Genomic DNA, 17163 nt, shown 5'->3' with positions numbered 1-17163 from the left:
TAAGGATAAATGAATTAATACAAGGAAAGTGTTTAGAAAAGTTTCAAAATCTTTCATATTAGAGATGCTATGTGTTAACTTTTACTAGTACCATTACTTATAAATCGTAGGCATAGTAATGGCACATTTCATAGGATGTTACTGTTTGGCTTTGATCTGTTTCAGCCATTTCTCTCTTCAAATTCACACTTAAATAATCTTCATCTAGTGTGGTTCAGTAACAATATCCAAGCCTTACTAGGGGCATGGGACTTTGAACCTGCTGGAGTAAAGACGTCACTGCTACTAAGTGAGGAGGCTTGGCAGTTTCATAGTCATAGCACTTAACACATTATTTTAAGTTAAACACACCTAAAATAGTGCTTTTGACTATGAGGTGATTGGATGGCATCACTGACTTGTTGGACATGAGTTTGAGCAAACTGGGAGTTGGTGATGGACAACTGACATGCTGCAGTCCATGGAGTCGTAAAGAGTCGGACATGACTGAACAACTGAACTGAACTGAAAATATAGTGCTAGCAAATATAGCCTTCAAATTCAACAATTAGGGCAGTCACTTCTGCCTTCCTGAGTATTGCATGAAATTAAAACTGATATAGGGAATAGCCTATTGTGATTTTTCATGAAAAACAATTCAGGATTTAAGTCACAGAAGGGCCAAAAGTACTATTAATAGCATTCTTTAATGTGTCTTTAAAGGAGCAATTACACGTTTTTCTTTGGAATGAGGTTTGGACTGATTAAGATGAACCATATTCTGGCTATGACTTTACGGATTCTCTAATGAGGAAATGTACTCATGAACATAGATTGATTCTTAACAAATATGATATATAGATTAATTGTAAAGATTGGTTCTTAACAAATATGATATATAGGTTAATACTGTAAAGGCTCCTCCTTTTTTAAAATTTCACTGTAGCTATTCTAGCATTAAATTTTCTAATTGAGTCGTTTTACACATTGTGTCTTAATGTTTGTTTACTTGCAGAGATTTTGCACAAAAACTGGCCAGTGCTCTAGCACATAATCCCACTTCGGGGCTGCACACGATTAACCTTGCTGGCAACCCACTGGAGGATCGAGGTACTGTAGCATTTACATGACTGTTGATGCCAGAACTGTAAGAGGATTAGGGAGTTTTCATTTAGCCATGCCTGTGAATAGTGTGTCTTAGTTGTAATTATATTATAAATGCTCTTGTTGGCTTAAATTTTTTCCAGCCTCTGGTGAAAATACTCACGCTCCTGTATGATCTTACAGAAAAACCCAAATGAGCTTTTTGGCTGACCCAATATGATTGTATCAGCTGACGAACAGTTTTTGGAATTGATCCAAGTGGAAAGGAGGATATTATTTTTTAAACGATCGTATTGACTTTTTCTTGCTGGGTAGCAAATTACCACAAACATGGCAATTTAAGATTACATGGATTTATTATCACACAGTGTCTTTGGGTCAGTCTGGGTACAGGTTGACTGGGTTCTCTACTCAGTATCATGAGACTGAAGTCAAGTCAGCTGGGGTTTATTTGATCTGGGGTCTTCTCAGGCTCACTGGTTGTTGGCAGAATTAAATTCCTGAGGCTGTAGGACTAGGTCGTCATTTTATTGCTCCTTGCCAGTCATGGAGCACTTCCCGTGCCTGAAGACTGTGCTCATGTCCCCACCACGTGGTCCCCTCCTCTCCCAACTTTACTGTCTGCCTTGCATTCCAGGCCAGCAGAAGCACAGCTCTCTGATGCTTCACTTTCTTGTAGACAGGTCACCTGTTTGAGTCAGACTCCTCCAAGACAGTCTCCTTCTTGATTAATTCAGAGTGGACTGATTAGTAACCTAATCACAATGTGATATCCCACCATATTCCTTTTTTTCCCAGTTACTTATTTTGTAATGGGGTATAACCAATTAACAATGTTGTGATAATTTCAGGTGAACAGCAAAGGGACTTAGCCATACATATACACGTATCCATTCTCTCCCAAACTCCCATCCCATCCAGCCTGCCACATAACATTAAGCAGAATTCCCTGTGCTATATAGTCAGTCCTTGTTGCTTATCCATTTTAATTTTTAATTTTTTTAGTTTTTAAAAATTTAATTGGAGGCTAATTACTTAACAATATTGTAGTGGTTTGTTATACATTATCCATTTTAAATACAGCAATGTGTACATGTCCATCCCAAACTCCCTAATTGTCCCTTCCTTCTATCCTTCCCAGCAACCATAAATTCTTTCTCTATGTCTTAGTCTCTTTCGGTTTTGTAAGTTCACTTGTATCATTTCTTTTTAGATTTGTGATAACCCATCATGTTCTTTGGTCTACCCCACACACTTAAATTATGTAGGATGTATTTGCCAGGGATAGGAATCTTGAGGACCAGCTTACAGTTCTGCCTATCACAGATGTCTTTTAATTTTTAATGAGATTTGAGTGTGAGAATAGAGAGGAGTTGAAGGACTAGATTTCATGAGGAGGCAAAAGAAGGTTTTATTAGAAGATGTTTGCATGAGTAGAGGGAAGAGTGAGTAGCTTTAGAAAGTGAAGCCTGAGAGTTTGAATTCTCAGTAGGAGAACACTGATGGATGAGATTTAAGAAGGAGTAGCTTTATCTCTAGAGGGGATACTTTGTTTTCATTGTGTATTTATTACAGATATTTTCCAGCATTGTTGACTAAGGGCCTTTCATCTCGGGATGTTATATATTTGATGAGGGTTAATTATTAAACTGAGCTGAAGATCCTGGTATAGACACTCAGTTCTGTATTTTTGTTCCTGTTACTGACATTGTTCTTCATTGAAAAAGATACCCATGTGGCATCCAAGGAAACATTTGAAGAGGAACTTCCTAGCACCTGAAATAGTGAATCTAAAGGAAGGTTGAGACTAAATTGGAAAACTAGATCACATGAAAGACACTCTCATAGGTGTAAAAGGCAAAGCTGAAAATACTGGAAACGTAACTCTGGAACAGGAGTTTCTCTGGGGTTTTAGTATTTTCTTTAGGAAAAACAAGTGTTCTCTCTACTAGTCAAATGCTACCAAGAGGTGACTAAAACCATGTAGATCACCTTTTATAGACAGTAGGGCTGTTTTGCTTTTGTTTTTAGGATGGAAGGAACTCAATCATGTTTGTCTCCTGACTGGACAGAATCAATGATTATTAAGTGCTGGTCGCTAGGAATGTGAAATCCAGAGTGTAGTAAGGGACACTCCTTGGTCATCAGGGAAATGCAAACTCAAACCATACTGAGATATCACCTCACAACCAGTAGTTGAGCTATCATCAAAATAAGTGTTGGAAAAGATGTGGAAAATGGGAACTTATGCATTACTGGTGTGAGTGTACAATGGGGCAGTCTCTTCGGGTGCTGTTTAGCCAAAAGTCAAACACAAATTTACTCTATGACCCAGCAATTTCACTCTTAGGTGGTCCCCAAGAGAGACGAAATGAATGTCCACTCAAACACTAGTGAATGAGTGTTAATAGAAGTTCATGGTTGCCCCAAAGTGGAAACCTAAATGCTTATCCCTGATGGGGGGATAAACAGAATGTGGTGTATCTGTACCGTGGAACCCTGCTCCACAGCACAGGAGAACGAGGTGCTGGTCCTGCTGTGACATGGGTGAACCCCAAAAATATATTTAGGGAAAGAAGAGAGACCCCAAAGATCTTTCAAATTATTTGGGCTTGGGAGGCTGAAAGTGAAGTCACTCCATCGTGTCTGACTCTTTGCAACCCCATGTATTGTAGCGTACCCGGCTTCTCCGTCCATGGGATTTTCCAGGCAAGAGTACTGGAGTGGGGTGCCATTCCTTTCTCCAGGGAATCTTACCCAGGGATGGAACCCGGGTCTCCCGCTTTGTAGGCAGATGCTTTTAGGGGAAGAATGAGTCTGGGGCTCTTTATCTTCCTGTGGTGTGCCTCGTATGCCCTGAGGCTCAGCCCTCCTGGACAGCCTTATCTGTTGACTCCTCATCTTGAGTTTGAACTCCTGAGATAGCAGTTCCTTCCTTCTGTTGCACTGGAATTAGATATGGATGTCTCTGTACCAGCCTTACTTCTCATTCCTCCTCCTTGTCCATCATTCTCTTGTAATCTCCTAAGACACACCACACCTAGCCCAAGACCTTATATGCAATCAATAAATATTTTCTTTAAACTGAATTTCACTTCATAATAGAATTCCTTTTTTTGTCACTTTTAAATTGGAGTTGAAAACCATGGTGAAGTTTATCAAGATTCTTTTGTGCAGAGTCAGAACCGGTGTGGAGAGATGACGTGTCCCCGCCTTTTCCTCCACTTCCCTACCTTTGTGACCTGGTCCTTGTACATCTTTCTCCTACCTGCATTCCCAGGTGTGAGAACCAAGAATCATTCCAAGCATGTTTTCCAGAGCTTCACACATAGATGCCGACTCTCCAGGGTGTTTTCTGCTCACTTACACTCAAGCCTTGACACTCCTGAAAATATTTTCTCAAACTAAGGCTTTCTGTGTTTCTGCCCCTTCTAGATTCCTTCGTTGCTATGTTTGGCCAGAGCTCTTGGACAACTGCCAGCACCTGTATTCCCCACCTTTTTTTCATTCTTTGGACTGAGCCTCCTGAACACAAATTCTTTACAGGCTTTTTTTTTCCTTCCATCCAGGCTAAATACCTAAAGATGATTGGTAGCTTTTCTGCTCCTGGATGGGGAGTCCACAAGAAATCCAACTGAATGTAAAATATTTATAGAGACTTCAAAATAGGGGAAAATGGTCATGACTTTTGTTTCTGAGCTTTTCACTGAAAAACAATAAAAAAGCATGGGGGGAGGAGTGTGCAGTTGAATTGTTTAGTCTGTAAAAGAGGCCAAGCCTGGGAAGATTATTTACAAGGAAATGCAAAGAAACACAAGGCGGTTTGGCAGCCTAGAATGCTGAGGAATTTAAGTACCAAGTAGAATTCGATTTTTGCACCTGAACCATCCTCTCAGGGCCTTATTTGGAAATTCTCAGAGCGGAAGCTTGGCTCCTTGCATTGTGATATGAATGTTGATGCAGCAAAGCCCTGATATTTACAGCTCAGCCTCCCCGTCAGGCTTGTGCTCAGAGGACAAGCAGCCTTCTGTTGTTAAGGGGCTGCTGGTGGAGGAGGTTGAAGTATGATTTAGTAGGAGGGGGGTCGTGTGTACTGGCAGTGCTTCCAATGCTGGATGCCCTGCTCGTCGTGCTCTGCAGGAGCCCCACAGGGCAGCGAATGGACCACACGCATTCATGAGCTCTTCTTATCCCAGTTGCAGGGCCAGCCAGTTCCCCAGCTTCCTCTTGGCCTCCTAGTCCTGTGTGTTTTCAGACTGTAGGTCAAGACCTGGTAAGCATTTTAATAAAAAGAAGAAATGGAACACAATAGAAAATATCAGAGCGCATTGTTTAGGAAAACTGGGGTTTTAGTTTTTGCTTATATGTCTATGTGCTTATTTTGGTATGAGCTTCCTGTACCACAATGTCAAATCTCTTTCTGTATGTGGGTCATGGTAGAAAAGGCTTGAGACTCCCTATGCTTACTGCACTTTATTAACTAGCTCTGTGTTGAGTCCTCTGGACTGACCTGGTGTCTGAACCAGGGTGTTGCGGTCATCGCCTCCTGACTAATGCTTTGGATCTGATGACTTTTTGGATTAAAGTGGAGTGTTTTGGGAAACAGAGCTCTTCTCTCTCCACTCGTTTCACACACTTTCCTTCTCTAAATGTCACAAGCTCTGTGTTCCAGTCTCCCTGGTTACCGTTCCCCGTTCCCCTCGATTTTATGATCTTAGCCTCGTCAGGAATGTCTGTCCTGATTTCCTCCCCTCACTTTATTCTAAATTGGATTATTTTGTTTAAAGATGATTTAGAATCCTGTCTTGAAATGTTTTGCTTTTGGAAATGTTGACCTGACGCACCCAAGTTGTTTTTTTGCTGACCATCTGGTGGTGGCTCTGATTTGATCTGAATAAGACAAGACAAATGGATTCTAGAAATGCTGCTTACATTTGAGGGCAGGGTAGATCCTTCATATTTCAGTGTATATCAGTGGGTTTTAGAGTCAGAATACGTGGGTTCAAATCTGAGCTTCTCCACTTTTCATCTGAGTTTCCTTGGACAAATTACCTAACTTCTCTATGCCTCAGATTTCTCTAAAATAATAATAGCACCTCCCACAAAAGAGTGTTTTAAAGATTAAATGAGAATACACATAAAAGCCGTAGGAATAGCAATGCACCGTGTCACATACTGTGCACTCAATACATGTTAACTTTTACTGCCACATTTGACTCATAGAGTAGCCTTGTGAAGTTAAATAGTGCAAATGTTGCTCTCCTTTTATGGATCAGGAAGCTGTGTTTACATAATTTGGAAAAGCTTACAGAGTTCTACCTAGTACTGATTGTTCAGACTGATTGTTCATGAGTGATCAGTCAGTCAGTCTCTTCTACTGTCTTTTGGATTTTCTGATTTGGCTGTCTCCATTTCTTATGGAAGTAGAAGGAAATATTTGTGTATGAGATTTGGAAAACATTGGCTTATTCCACAGCACGTCGATATATTTTCTTAAGCACTTTGATATTTAAAGATGCCAGGTTTCTGTGTGACAGCTATACAACAGAAAGTACTTTTCTTTAGAGTCATGATTTAGCCATATTTAACTGATATCTTTATGTTTACAAAGTGTAAAACAATATTTTAAAAACTGCATAGATTTAGATTTTAGGGCATTCAAAAGTTAAGTGTATTGACTGTTTTTTCCCACTAGTCTTTTATTCCTATATTCCTAGTTCTTCAATCTCTTCCTCTCAACTTTATCTTTGAAATGGAAATATTCCATCATGTTTTATTTATCTTAAAAAATATTTTATTATTTGTTTTGTTTATTTTTGGCTGTGCTAGGTCTTCATTGCTGCATGCAGGCTTTCTCTAGTTGTTGAGCAGGGGCTACCTGTGTTGCAGTGTGCAAGCTTTGCACTGTGGTGGCTTCTCTTGCTTTGGAGCACGGGTTCTAGGTGTGTGGGCTCAGTTGTGGCACATGGGTTTAGTTCCTCCATGATATTTGGGATCTTCCTGGACCAGGAATGGAACCTGTGCCCCCTATATTGGCAGGAGGATTCTTAACCACTGAACCCCCAGGGAAGTCTCTTATATTTTTTTTATTTAGTTAGTTTTCTTAGTGTTTCTGAACTCTCCAGGGAAGCCATTGAAATTAGTAGAAATCTAAAGATTTTAACTTTCACCTGTGTTCTGACATCTACAGTGTTCAAATCTATATGCTTTCTAACAGCCAAGAAAGAGTCATTTGTTTCCCTGATCATGTTGCTAGAACTCCATGGGCAGAATTTTGTAAAATTACCAATATTATGCTTTCAGTCAACAAGGAGAAGGGGACAACAGAGGATGAGATGGTTGGGTGGCATCACTGACTCAATGGACATGAGTTTGAGTAAACTCCGGGAGTTGGTGATGGATAAGGAGGCCTGGTGTGCTGCAGTCCATGAGGTTGCAAAGAGTCGGACACAACTGAGCAACTGAACTGAACTGAATCAACAAGGACCAACTTTAAACCATTTTTTCCTTACCATGTGAATCACACAAATTCTAGGATATTAAAGTTTTAGAGTTTTATATGTAATTGGGTGGCACTAGTGGTAAAGAACCGCCTGCCAATGCAGGAGACCTAAGAGACGCAGGTTTGATCCCTAGGTCAGGAAGATAGATCCCCTGGAGGAGGGCATGGCAACCCACCCCAGTATTCTTGCCTGGAGAATCCTCATGGACAGAGGAGCCTGGTGGGCTACAGTCTCCAGGGTTGCAAAGAGTCAGACATGACTGAAGCGACTCAGTATGCATGCATGCATGTTACTGTCATAGAGTTTTAAGTACATGCCTGATTAATGGGGTAAAACAGCAATGTCAAATTTAATTTCCTGTCTTTGTGAGTTAATAACTTCTGATTCCAAATTAAAATTCTAAACATTTTATAGTTACTTTTTATTAGTCATAAATATTTTGAAGCAGAGGGAGCTATAATGGTTTCCATTTTGAAAGGAGAAATAAAAATTAGACCTTTTTTCCTTCTAAATTTGACACAAACTAAAACAAAAATAAATTACAGGAAGGGTTATTCATCCAGTAAAGTCTCCAGATGAAAGCTGTTGGTGATAAATTTTGTTTTAATTCATAGCTCTGAAGGCTGTGTGGCTTTATTTGGGGGGCAGGATTGAATAGTTTTTGCCAGAAGTTAAAAGTCTCTTCTGTCCTTTCTTAGTGGGGGAAATGTTTTCTCGATGATCAGCTTCTTCCATGGCGCTATTTAGTAACTAACTTCAGGAAATACAAGGCAGGTGAATTTTTTTGTTTTTCCTAAGATTTTGGCTGCCAACCACTCTCAATTTATTCTTGTTGCTAAGACCCCATTTCTGAAGTCTGCCAAAGTGGAGGACTTTTTATCAAAAATGAATTCAGTTCTTTTATTTTTGAAAAACTGAACAGTAACTGACCTCATTTATGCCTTTCATTCCATTAGCACTTAGCAAGGGTATTTCTTAAAAGAGGAAATAGAATGTATTTATAATTTGTGGATGCCTAGGAAGCTGAAACAAAACATTTTGTCGAGAAAGAACTTAGTAAAACTTAGTCTAGAATTAGAGAAAAAAATACTTTAACCAGACAGTCTTGTGTTTGAGCCTTTAGTCCTCTTTTACCTTTAATCCTGCTTTTTTCATTTAAAATAAATGATCAAACATGACTTTACTTACCTTTATTCTAACTTAGGAGCCTCACCTTTTATTGCTTTCATTACTTAGGGTGTGATAGTTCTATTTCTAGAGAAAAGTAGTATTGTTATTATTTATTCCTTTTTAAAGGAAAGTTTCTGATTAAGGATTGAATAGAATGGTGGGTGTCCTTGCATTTGGTTGTAGGCATTTGCAGTTTTATGTGTTGAGTAGAGTTCCATGTACTATAGAGTAGGTTCTTATTAACTTTTTTTTATAAATGGGTGATTTTTATAAATTGGAGTATAATTGTTCTGCAATGTTGTGGTTGTCTCTGCCGTGTATCAGCGTGAATCAGTCAAAATTATATACATTTCCCCTCTCTTTTAAGTTTCCCTCCATCACCACTCCACCCCTCTAGATTGTCACAGGATGCCAGGCTGGGCTCCCTGAGTTAAACAGCAGCTGCCTGCTAGTTATCAATTTTACCCATGATGGTGTCCTGTCTTAATTTCTCCTATAGTTATCTGTTCTATACAGGGTTGGTCAAAAAGTTTGTTCAGGGCTTTCTGTAAGATGTTATGGAAAAACCCAAAGGGACTTTTTGGTCAACCCAATATATGGTAGCGGGTATGTGTCCATCCCAATCTCTCAATTTATCTTCCCCTTCCCCCTTGCTAAATATACAGCAATTTTAAATTTTAATGAAGTCCAACTAATCGATGATACCTTTCACGGACTGTGTCTTTAGTGTAGTATCTAACAAGTCATTGCCACCCAGTCATTTAGATTTCCTCCTCTGTTATCTTCTGTACCTAAGTTTTCTGAAGTAACTTGTATTCAGTGAAGTATAATGTATATTCATAAAGGTCTGTAAATTCCAAGTTTAGGTCTTAGTGAATTTTTCCGAAGGGAATGCTGTCACGCAGCCACCATGAAGGTCAAGAAGTGGGACGTTATGAAAATGCACGGACTTGTCTGTGTATTCTGCCTTCTGTTGTGATAGATTAGCTTTATTTATTCTGGAACTTCACCACTATAGAATTATACAATGCATACTCTTATATTTGGCTTCTTTTGCTTTTGGTTGTGGAGAGGTTTTTAATAGTAGATTTATTATTTTCTTAGATAGGGGATGTTATTTCTTAAGTAAGTTTTGCTAAGTTGTATTTTTCAGAAGGATTTCTTCTGCAGTGATACATTTTTTGATCTGTAGTTTTTTTTTCTCTTACACCCTTCTGTTCCATTTGTAGTGTTTGTAGGATCTCTTCTGGTGTTCTGTTTTCATTTCTGATTTTAATACTTTGATCCTTCTCTTTCTCTCTCTCTCTTAAAGTCTTGCTGGGATCTATTAATTTTATTTTTTAAGAACATACTTTGTTAAACTTATTTTATGACTGCTTTCTATTCAATTGAGGTCTTCCCTTTGTTATTTCTTTCCTTCTGTTTATGGAGATGAAATGGGGATTAATTTATTGTTGCTTTTTAGACATTGTGAGGTGGATACTTAAATTATTAGTTTACAGCTCTTCTTTATTCACTTGTGTATTTAGAACTATAGACTTCACTCTAAGCATGGCTTGAATTGTATACCCCAATTTTTTTTAATTAAATTTTATTTTATTTAACTTTACAATATTGTATTGGTTTTGCCATATGTAAAAATGAATCTGCCACAGGTATACATGTGTTCCCCATCCTGAACCCTCCTCCCTCCTCATACCATCCCTCTAGGTCGTCCCAATGCACCAGCCCCAAGCATCCAGTATCGTGAATCGAACCTGGACTGGCGACTCATTTCATATATGATATTATACAAATTTCAATGCCATTCTCCCAAATCATCCCACCCTCTCCCTCTCCCACAGAGTCCAAAAGACTGATCTATACATCAGTGTCTCTTTTGCTGTCTCGTATACAGGGTTATTGTTACCCTCTTTCTAAATTCCATATATATGCGTTAGTATACTGTATTGGTGTTTTTCTTTCTGGCTTACTTCACTCTGTATAATAGGCTCCAGTTATTGAATTGTATACCCAAATTTTGATGTCTTAATTTAAAATATTTAAATCAATTCATTTTACAAGAATGTATTGACTAAATATCAGACCTCTCCCCTCTTTGTAGTTAACACTATGGTTTAAAATATTCAAATCTCTAGACATACTTTTAATTAAAAAACCTTTTTAACAGTACTTAATCCAGTGATTGTCAGACTTGTTTGGGAAATGCTGTGGGAGACAGGCAGGGTCTCCCAGTACCTGCCATCCTTGGGGAAACACCCATCTAAAGGCTTAATCAAGCTGAATGATGTTTAGTTTATTTCTAGAGTAGTACTTATTACTTGATAAAATTTATATTTAATTTGGGGTTATGTGATAGGCAGCAGCTAGCACGGTAGTTCCTTACCGTGGGTAAGGAGAGAACTGGGGTCTGAGAACCAGTCTATGGGACCTTACGGTTAATACTGTTTTAGGATGTTTCTCAAAACATGCCCCTGGGGAGGTCATAACTCAGGTGAAGCAGGGGGTTGGTTGAAGGCCCTGTAGGACATACATTGATTGTTTATCTGTTACTTACTTCCTCCCAGAAAAGAGTCTACACTCATTGTAATCCTTAGGTGAGTGAGGGAGTTTTCACAATCTCACACCCTGATCATTAAATTTAGAAACCACTTGATTTTTAATACTGTAAATTCCTTGGGAGTTATTTTATGTTTCCAAACCTACCTTCAAGAAGGTAGGTTAAAACATGCTCTGATGCTTTGTCCAAGGTTGTTAGCTGTAAGCCAATTCAATACTGGAATTCACCTGCTTAAAGTAAAGCTGTTATCTGAATAATGCCACATTGTTTTTCTTGACAATAATTAAATAGTACGCATCCGCCCACCCAGAAGAGTGATCAACTCATTAAGACAGAGGCTAAAAAGAAAAGGAGGGGAAATGACATCACTCTTTCCAAGACTATTTGCATTTGAAATAGCACTCTGAAGAGAGGATAACACTTAGTCCTGGTAAAGTTTTGATAATTATTATGCCTTTCTCTTATCCTAGCTAGGAGAGAAAGTAAAGGAGGCGTGATAGTAGATGACTAGAAAACAACTAACGTTAGGAAAAACAGGCACTTAAATTGGAGTCAAACTTAATTTTCAGGCATTGTAAAACAAATGCAATCCTGACAACTTAAAAATTCTAATGATCCCTTTCTTTCCTTCCTTTCACAGGTGTGTCTTCTTTAAGCATTCAATTTGCCAAACTCCCAAAGGGATTAAAGCATTTAAATTTGTCTAAAACCTCATTGTCACCTAAAGGTACAGTATATCTTACTTACTTAACTTTATTTACTTAACTTTGTATCGATAATGTATTTACTGCCCCATGCTTCCTTATACATGGTTAGAATTATTACTCAGTTATGTATCTGCCTTTAGTAATGTAGTTGATCCTTGAACAATGGGTTTGAACTGCCGGATCCACTTACATGTGGTTATTTTTCAATAGTAAATGCTACAGTACTGCATGATCCACAGTTAGTTCAATCTGCAGAAGTGGAGGAACTGTGGATACAGACAGCTGGCAATTAGTTATGCGCAGTTTAATCCTCGTGTTGTTCAGGGGTCAACTGTATGTGTATTGTAATGCTCTGGCAGTTTTAAAGTAAAGAAGTTATCTGATTGAAATTCTGGTGTTCTAAAGTGAAATGCTTTCATACTGGAGAATAATCTGAATGTCCACATGCAGTCTTCAACTTTTTCAGCTTTGAGTTGCGGTCCTGCCTCCTGTTCCTAAAGGCAGCTGTTTGTGTTGTGTTGTTGTTTTGTTTTTGATTTAGCAATTTTTTTAAAAATAAAATATAGTTGACTTACAACACTCTGTTAGTTCCAAGAGCATAAGATAGTGGTTTGATATTTCTGTATATTCAGTTCAGTTCAGTTGCTCAGTTGTGTCCGACTTTTTGCAACCCCATGGACTTCAGCACACCAGGCTTCCCTGTCCATCACCAGCTTCCAGAGCTTGCTCAAACTCATGTCCATTGAGTCCGTGATACCTTCCAACTATCTCATCCTCTGTCATCCCCTTCTCCTCCTCCTTCCATCTTTCCCAGCATCAGGGTCTTTTCTAGTGAGGCAGTTCTTTGCATCAGGTGGCCAAAGTATTGGAGCTTCAGCATCAGTCCTTCCAGTGAATATTCAGGACTGATTTCCTTTAGGATGGACTGGTTTGATCTCCTTGAAGTCCCAGGGACTCTCAAGAGTCTTCTCCAACCCCACGGTTCAAAAGCATCAATTCTTCGATGCTAATGACTATTGGAAAAACCATAGCTTTGACTAGATGGACCTTTGTTGGCAAAGTAATGTCTCTGTTTTTTAATATGCTGTCTACATTAGTCATAGCTTTTCTTCCAAGGAGCAAGCGTTTTTTAATTTCAGTGGCTGCAGTCACCATCTGCAGTGATTTTGGAGCCCAAGAAAATAAATTTTGTCACTGTTTCCATTGTTTCCCCATCTATTTGCCATGAAGTGATGGGACTGGATGCCATGATAATCGTGTTTTGAATGTTGAGTTTTAAGCCAACTTTTTCACTCTCTTCTTTCACTTTAATCAAGAGGTTTTTTAGTTCCTTTTGCTTTCTGCCATAAGGGTGGTGTCATCTGCGTATCTGAGGTTATTAATATTTCTGCCAGCAATCTTGATTCCAGCTTATGCTTCATCCAGCCTGGCCTTTCACATGGTGTACTCTGCATATAAGTTAAATAAGCAGGGTGACAATATACAGCCTTGATATACTCCTTTCTCGATTTGGAACCAGTCTGTTGTTCCATGTCTGGTTCTAACTGTTGCTTCTTGACCTGCATACAGATTTCTCAGGAGGCACCTAAGGTGGTCTGGTGTTCCCATCTCTTGAAGAATTTTCCACAGTTGGTTGTGATCTACACAGTCAAAGGCTTTGGCGTAATCAATAAAGCAGAAGTTTTTCTGGAATTCTCTTGCTTTTTCTATGATCCAGCGAATGTTGGCAATTTGATCTCTGGTTCCTCTGCCTTTGCTAAATCCACCTTGAATATCTGGAAGCACATGGTTCATGTTCTGTTGAAGCCTGGCTTGGAGAATTTTGAGCATTACTTTACTAGCGTGTGAGATGAGTACAATTGTGTGGTAGTTTGAGCATTCTTTGGCACTGCCTTTCTTTGGGATTGGAATGAAAACGGACCTTTTCCAGTCCTGTGGCCACTGCTGAGTTTTCCAAATTTGCTGGCATACTGAGTGCAGCACTTTCATAGCATCATCTTTTAGGATTTGAAATAGCTCAACTGGAATTCCATCACCTCCACTAGCTTTGTTCATAGTGATGCTTCCTAAGGCCCACTTAATTTTGCTTTCCAGGATATCTGGCTCTGGGTGAGTGGTCACACCATCGTTATTATCTGGGTCATGAAGATCTTTTTTGTATAGTTCTTCTGTGTGTTCTTGCCACCTCTTCTTAACATCCTCTGCTTCTGTTAGGTCTATACTGTTTCTGTCCTTTATTGAGCCCATCTTTGCATGAAATGTTCCCTTGGTATCTCTAGTTTTTCTTGAAGAGATCTCTAGTCTTTCCCCTCCTATTGTTTTCCTCTATTTCTTTGCATTGATTCTGTATCTTACCAAAGGATTACTACTGGTTGTGTTTTTTGGTTCATCCTTGGAAAGACTTCTTTGCTATCACACTCCCCCTGCCCCCACATACACATAATCCTGTCAGATGGACTGTCTGGTGTACAGAAAATGGTTGGGCCTAACTGCAGTTACAGTCATCACTCTTGCTGTACCCGCTCTATTTCCTGTCTTGGAAGTTGCCTTTCTTTCCCCAGGTTCTTTCCTGACTCCACTCACCATCTTCCCATTTTTTTCTGTTCTGTTCTTATTTTGCTATATTGTCCCCTTTATAACACTACTACTAATAATTGAAATCTTCCTGCATACATCATGCCTTTGTACTTGAAAAGTTTTTCTTTCATCTTGTATTGGAAAAATCTCCATTCTTACTTCTGTGTTTCTCTGTATGTCTCCTTTACTACTCACACAAAACATGTCACTTCTGATATTTCTGGTCACCAGATATGTGGACGTTTCCCCCCCACACCAGGCAGTTCTCTGCAACACCAGCCGGGTATCCTATAATTCAGCTCAGTATCTACCTGGAGATGACGTCAAATCCCACAAGTTAAGGGCTCTGTCCCACAAGACTGTTATGCCCCCAACACCCTCCTCTCCCTCCATGCCCTTTACATGCCTATTGACAAGCCCAGGTTATCAGAGGTTCTGAAGTCTCTCTCCTTGAATTTGATTAATTTGCTAGAGTGGTTCACGGAACTCAGGGAAGTGCTTATTACACTTACTAGTTTATTTTATTTTATTTTTTAAATATAAATTTATTTATTTTAATTGGAGGTTAATTACTTTACAATATTGTATTGGTTTTGCCATACATCAACATGAATCCGCCACAGCTGTACATGTGTTCCCCATCCTGAACCCCCCTCCCTCCTCTCTTCCCGTATTTACTAGTTTATTAAGGGTAAAGGATCCAGATGATGAACAGCCAGAAGAAGAGAACCACAGGGTGAGGACTGGGAGGGTGCCAAGCACAGGAGCTTCTGTTCCTGTAGATTTGGGGCGTGTCACCCTCCATGTGCCGATGTGTTCATCAACCTGGAAGCTCTCAGAAGCTCTCCAGAACCCATGGTATGTTCATGGAGGCCTTATCACGTAGGCATGATCAATTATTAACTGCATTTCCAGGCCCTCTCCCCTTTGTGCAGAAGTGTTGGTGGGTGGGAGTGGGGATGGAATTCCAAGCTGCTCATTGTGGCTTGGTCATTCTGATGACCAGTCCCCATCCAGGAGCCCACCCAGAGTTGCTGCATTAGAACAAAAGATGCTCCTACTGCTCTTATCACTTACGAATTTATAGGAGTTTTGGGAACCCTGAGTCAGGGTCAAAGACAAATATCAGAACAAGGGATGTTTCTAGTGTTTTTATCGCCCAGGAAATTACAGGGGTTTGAGGAGCTCTGTGCCAGGAACCAGCAAGGGGGGCAGAGACCAATACGTATTTTCTCTTATGTCACACATCTCCAAATATTTTTAGAGAGCTTCAGTATATTTTACAAAACCCTCATCTATGATCATCTCTTCTGACATGTCTTCCCTATTCCTGAGGCTTCAACAGAATCACTTACTTTTTCTTTTGTGTCACTTCTAGGTCATATCTAACATCATTGTATGAATTTTGTGTTTTCCCTACGAGAAGGGGGCTCTCTTTGCCACACGTGTGTGTTTCTTGTCTCCATCTCTCCAACACCTGATATAGTGGTGCTACCCAGTGTGGGTGTAAAATGAAACTTTCTTGAGTAATTTGCCACTCCTTAACATATGGCTGTTGAGGACATATGTGTAGTGATTGCCAGTTCTCCAGCAGATTGTCTAGGCTTGAGTCCTAACATTTTTACTTAACTACAAATACATTAATACATCTCAGTCCCTTGATTCCTTAGCAACCTCATTTATAATATGGAAATTTGAGTCTCTACTTCGTCAGAGGTGGTGGGATTAAATGGGTTAAAATGTATAGTGTCATTTTTGGCACAGAGTGCCATGTTGTCCCTGCCACCATCATCTTCCTCCTTCCCTCCCTTCTCTTTCCTTCCTCCCTTCCATCATATAGTGTTTTTCCATCATGTATTTTTATATGTTCCTATTTTGCCCAGGACAACCTCAGTGTCCCCACCCACAAATCTGGTGAATTAGTGCTCCTCCTGGAAGACTCAGCTTCTGTCTCCTTTTCTCTTTGAAGTCCTTCTCAGACAACCTCCTCTCACCACCCCCTGCAGAACTGGATGCCCCTTTCTCTGCATTCCATAGCACTTTGTAAATCCCTCAACTTTAGTGCATGTTTCACTGTATTTTGGTTGTGTCCTAGCCTGCAAGGTTCTAGCTGGCAAGGGTCTTGTGTCCTTCATTGCTGTGTCCCTGGCACCTGGCACTGAATGTTCTCACTGCTGTGTCATGGGTGAGTGGGTAAAGCAAAGTGGTCCGGGAATGGTTTACTATCCATCCATTCCTACTTTATTCCGACCGTGCAGTCATGGTGAGTGAGTTGAAATTTGGGTTCGTTCCATTCATGCCATGATTGTGTCCACATGTTTAAGATGAAGGGACAAAAGTAACTTTCCGAAGGGAAACAATTCACCAGGAGCCAGTGTTTTCTGTCCTGATGCCTAAAGCCATCTATAGATCTGAAAGCTAAGATGTAGTCCCTTTCTGTTATCAGTGTTCTACATCAGCAAATCAATTTTATAAAAACCCTTTTCCTGATGATTATCAGTGCATTACGTATTATGGTACAGACTTCGAAGATTCTGAAAAGTATGACTAAGAAAGCAAAAAC

At 39.6% G+C, this 17163-nt stretch overlaps 1 protein-coding gene across 7 annotated transcripts in view; it reads left to right on the top strand.

Moving 5' to 3' along the window:
* CARMIL1 (capping protein regulator and myosin 1 linker 1) overlaps positions 1–17163 on the top strand; it is a 307561-nt gene that overhangs the window by 177013 nt on the left and 113385 nt on the right. For all 7 annotated transcript variants that reach the window (XM_061399266.1, XM_061399264.1, XM_061399258.1 and 4 more), the window contains 2 exons: positions 995–1089; positions 11957–12043. In XM_061399266.1, the coding sequence (XP_061255250.1) occupies positions 995–1089; positions 11957–12043 (182 nt within the window). The remainder of the gene's footprint in view (positions 1–994; positions 1090–11956; positions 12044–17163) is intronic.

This window comes from Bos javanicus, chromosome 23 (genome assembly GCF_032452875.1).
Source record: "Bos javanicus breed banteng chromosome 23, ARS-OSU_banteng_1.0, whole genome shotgun sequence".
In the NCBI taxonomy this organism is placed as follows: domain Eukaryota; kingdom Metazoa; phylum Chordata; class Mammalia; order Artiodactyla; family Bovidae; genus Bos; species Bos javanicus.
Note: the sequence above shows the minus strand (reverse complement) of the source record. Positions and strands in the feature narration are given on the sequence as shown.